Source organism: Muscardinus avellanarius, assembly GCF_963383645.1.
Source record: "Muscardinus avellanarius genome assembly, chromosome: 14".
Classification (NCBI taxonomy): Eukaryota; Metazoa; Chordata; class Mammalia; order Rodentia; family Gliridae; genus Muscardinus; species Muscardinus avellanarius.
The window spans coordinates 81,901,525-81,905,899 of record NC_137800.1 but is presented as its reverse complement, the minus strand read 5'-3'; the positions used below and the strand labels follow the sequence as shown (position 1 = coordinate 81,905,899).

Sequence of the window (4,375 nt, the reverse complement as noted above, 5' to 3'; positions counted from 1 at the left end):
AGCTCAAAGGTAGAATGCCCCTGAGTTCCATCCCCAATATCACAAAAAAGTGAATATGTAAATAATTTTGATAGAATTTTCCATATTGCTTTTCTTCATTTTACTACCAGAAGTGGTGGTAGTTAAAAAAAAAGCCATCTAATAGTCAGAATATCTGTCCCTTCCTGAAGGGAATCAGGATGAAATATGAAAAATGGCTGAGTCCTCTGGCTTCTACCAAGCGCTGTGGTATGAGACTGCATCTCCCTATGTTTTAGTTAGTCTGAGTTTCCTTTGTGGTACATAAAACACAACAAAACTAACAGTTATTTCTAGTTTACTTACTGAAATAATCAATGAAATAGACATTTTCTCAAAGTCTCTCTTTTACTGAGCACGCCAACACTGAGTGAAATATCCGTCTCTGTGAATCAGCACATATGGGCTAAGAATTGAATAACCAAGGGTCAGAAATTCTTGAACAATTACTGATATGGAATCATACTCTAAGGAGAAACTTAAATAAAAAGAAATGAAACAATCCGTCCAATAAAAGAAAAGATAACAGAACATCAGAAGGAGAACACTTTTAGCCGCTTTCAGCTCAGGGGGAGTTTTGCAGAGATGCTTGGAGTTCTGAAGGTAGAGAACATGCTGGTGGTGCTTGTGGAGGAGAAATACCATGTAGCCACTGGCCCCGCCCATGACACCCTGAAATAGAAAATCTCGCAGGACCATGAGAGCAAGAAAACCCCATCTGAGTATCCAGCTTCCTGGCAGAAAATAACAAAAGCTGTCACTTTCACTAAGTAGTGATATGTTCATGCTACTGGACTTTTTAATGTAAAATGGTAAATTCATGCTTATCAAGGCATTGAGTATCCAAAATAAGAAAAAAAGGGGAAGAATGTGCCTTGCAGACTTCAGCTTGAGTCTCCTCCACCCAGAGCTTCTGGGACTGATGGTGATGGCCTGGACCACTGTGAGGAGGCAGGTGGTGCAGATTATGAGGCCCCGAACCACCCTCTCCAAGTAAACAACAGTTTTACAGCCTATATCATCTAGGAAGTTTTCCAAGCCAAAAGCTAATATGTTCTTTTGCAATCCTTTGGAAAGAAGCATTACAATATTTGTAACAGCCAAATGGATAAGAATAAGGTGTATATTTGTCTTCTCAGTGCCTCCAACAATGTACATGTAATTCACAAAAATGAAGACGTTTCCCACAATGCCAAGTCCTATTAGAAAGACGAAGATTCTTCCCTTGATAAGTTTTAAGACCATGTCTTACTTCATAGGCAGAAAAACTTGGGTCCAGCAAACACCCTTTGGAGAAAAGAATCAGTAATGCTGAGATGTTTCTGCATAAAGTATTTTATATATAGCAATTTTCTGGAGGATGAGACAGTTATGATATATGTAATAAAGTATATTTTTATACATGAACTATTACTTTGTGCCACTGATTGTGGGTCACACTATATAGTCTCTAATGCCATCTTGAGGTCTAACACTCAAAAATCTAAATTTTCCATCCAAATTTCTTTTGAGCTCCATACTAACAAAACTAATCTACCTGTTCAAATGCTTACATATCCCACCTACACTCAACTTTAGAAGGGTTGCGTTAAACCCAAAATTTCCCCAACCAGCATTTCTCTCTGTGTTTTTATTTTATTTCCTATTGCCCAATTCCAAAGCCTGGGGCTCCTGCTTAATCTATCTGCCATCTCAATGCCCAATAAATAGATATTTATAAAAAATTTTTTTGGGGGTGGTACTGGGGTTCCTGGAAACCCTCCTACCTCTGGGCTACACTCCCAGACCCATTTTTATACTTTTTTATTTAGAAACAGGGTCTCTTAAGCCAGCGTGGCTGGCTTCGAATCTGCGCAAACCTCCTGTTCCCGCCTCCCAAGCACGGGGATCACAAGCGTGGGCCACCATGCCCGGCCGATATTTATAAAATTTTGTTGCTTCAGTTTCTTCACCATCTCAAATCCAATGATATTTCAACTTCCACAGTGTCTCTTGTTTTGTTTAATAGCCCTTTCTATTTCACATCTTGATGAATACAATAATTTTCAGGCTTATTTTTTGTTTCCAAGTTTTATATCTGTGATGCCAAACCCTTTATATTTCTGTAATTCTGAACCTCCAACTTAATCTGTGATTTAATTGCTTCCAAATAATCAGTGGTTTTTATAATCCTCAAATTAAGTGACAGTGCATAACTTTTCCAGATAAGATGCAAATTGAAAGTCTATTCAGCAAATGATACCCATTAACATGTCTCTTGACTGAAAAAAGAAAAAAGAACGACTGATTAAATGCAGTCAGTGTGAGTGTCCTGGGTGGACCACACTGTGACACTCAAGAAAGGTATTTGAAAGAAATCTGCATTCTTTTTGAGTGGCTTCTGGGGGTCTCTAATGAAAGCCTGGCTCAGTTCTGTTCATGTAGATGCTTAACAAGGTATATTGGAAGAAAGTAATTAATTGGAATTTGTGCTGTCGTGAGGTGAAGGCAGCTTATGAATTCCAGGGCTAGGTGTAGCAAATAAGGTTCATCATCATTGTTATGAAAATAAATCACTGACAGAAGTTATCATGATGGTATTTTACAGCTGCTGGAGAAGCTGGGGAGAAACAGTGATTCCAGGTCACTTTGCAGCCTGCCTTCCCTCTGTTTTTTATTTTGATTTTCCATCATCCTTAACAATAGGACCACTTTGACCTTTATTGATCCAAACTGATTATCATAGATGATATTAGTCCACATTTTAAATTCTCAAATCTTATTTCTCACCCAGGAACTTCTTTCAAACTGTTGGAAACTTCCTCAATATAAAAGAAACCTGGATGCATGATCTAATCGACATGATTTGAACTGGTTGATTATGCTTGAATGCCTTTCTGTAAGCCTTTCGCCTCTACTTCCTATACAGTTACAGTCCAAGATTGCTTTAGATTTTTCTGTGTTGCAAGTATCTGTCAGCACTAACTGCATAAACCCAGACTTGTGCCCAGGTGTGGTACAGGGAGCCCATGACTCTTGAACATCAATTTCTACCTTTGAACCTCTCCCCTGCCTGTACCAATGCATCAGAGAAAGTAGTACACCACCTTAAATTTCTAGCCAACCATGCAATGAGCTGTGGGCTTTAATGCCAAGCACAGCACTGGTAATTAATGTGTCTGGAATAAAAATTAGCTATGTTTCTAGTCAGAGATTAGAATTTGTTAAAAATGACTGCATTCCATACCTCTGTATATCCTAGTCGACTTTTCAGACCTTTTTCTGTTTTAATTTGTTTGTCTCTGCTTTTTCATATTTCCAGCCCTCTCTCCCTTTCCTCAAATTTCAACATTCTGTATCATACTTGGGACCAAGTTCTAGACATATTATAAGCTATTTCTCTTTTTTTCTAACAAGCATGAGAAAAGTCAGAGAGGAAGAGGTGACTACTCTCCACGTTTTCCAGAAAAAGGTTAAGGTAAACTATTGCATAAAACAGAGTTTGTGTTAGAATATAAGACCCTACAGCTTAGGCAAATGAGTACATCTGTCAGATGTCTCAAATAAAAAATTAGATTACTTCTCCTTGGTATATAACACCAGGGCAAAATTAAAATAAGTTTTATTATATTATAGTAACTAAAATCCTGGAAAATTCATGGCAGAAATTCTTGAATGAGGAAATTAATTTTAAATATTAACAGATATGAATTGCTTCCAAATAATCAGTGAAGCATCAAAAATGATGTTGACTTACATATATTGCATAATGTAAAATTTTAAGAAGGAATACGGGAGCAGTATTTCCAAATAAATAGAAATGCACTTAGACGATTACCAACATAAAAAAGACAGTAATGACCAGTCTTGGAAATACAGAAATTCACCAAAAATGAAATGTGCAAATCCTATTAAAGATACTGATGCTGATGGAGTACTAATGCAAGTAAAATTGGAAGCCAAAGAAGTCAGAATTATTCACAGAAAACAAAAATATTCCTATAACTTTGTAATTCCTTGAATAAATCAAGGAGTTAATTTTATGCCAAGACCAATACCAGAGGTCCTGAGTACATGGAGATACCTAAGAACCTCTAGAATTACAAACTAGAACCTCTAGAAGCAAACTAGTTTGCTTCACCTTTGGGACCTCACATATTTGATTTCTAAAAACAAAAAATTTAAGGTCTTAAGACTGAGGGAGCATCTCATTAACTTCCTTACTTGGTCAAAGAGATTTGTGCTGCTGTGAACATTTAACATGGTACCTGGGTATAAATCAGAAATGACAGGTCTACCCACCTTGTAGCTGATAAAAAGAGAAATGCTGGGTCAGTCCTGGCCAGGTGAGGCTTCTCAGGTCATCTATCTAACTTTC

At 37.3% G+C, this 4,375-nt stretch overlaps 1 protein-coding gene across 1 annotated transcript; it reads right to left on the bottom strand.

The window, feature by feature from the left end:
* Positions 1 to 366: 366 nt before the first annotated feature.
* LOC308273216 (putative vomeronasal receptor-like protein 4) lies at positions 367 to 1,263 on the bottom strand (the record flags this gene model as incomplete). Its single annotated transcript, XM_080710305.1, has 1 exon — positions 367 to 1,263. The coding sequence occupies one exon, from the start codon at positions 1,261 to 1,263 to the stop codon at positions 367 to 369; it is 897 nt and encodes a 298-aa protein (XP_080566431.1).
* Between the last annotated feature and the right edge of the window lie 3,112 nt (positions 1,264 to 4,375).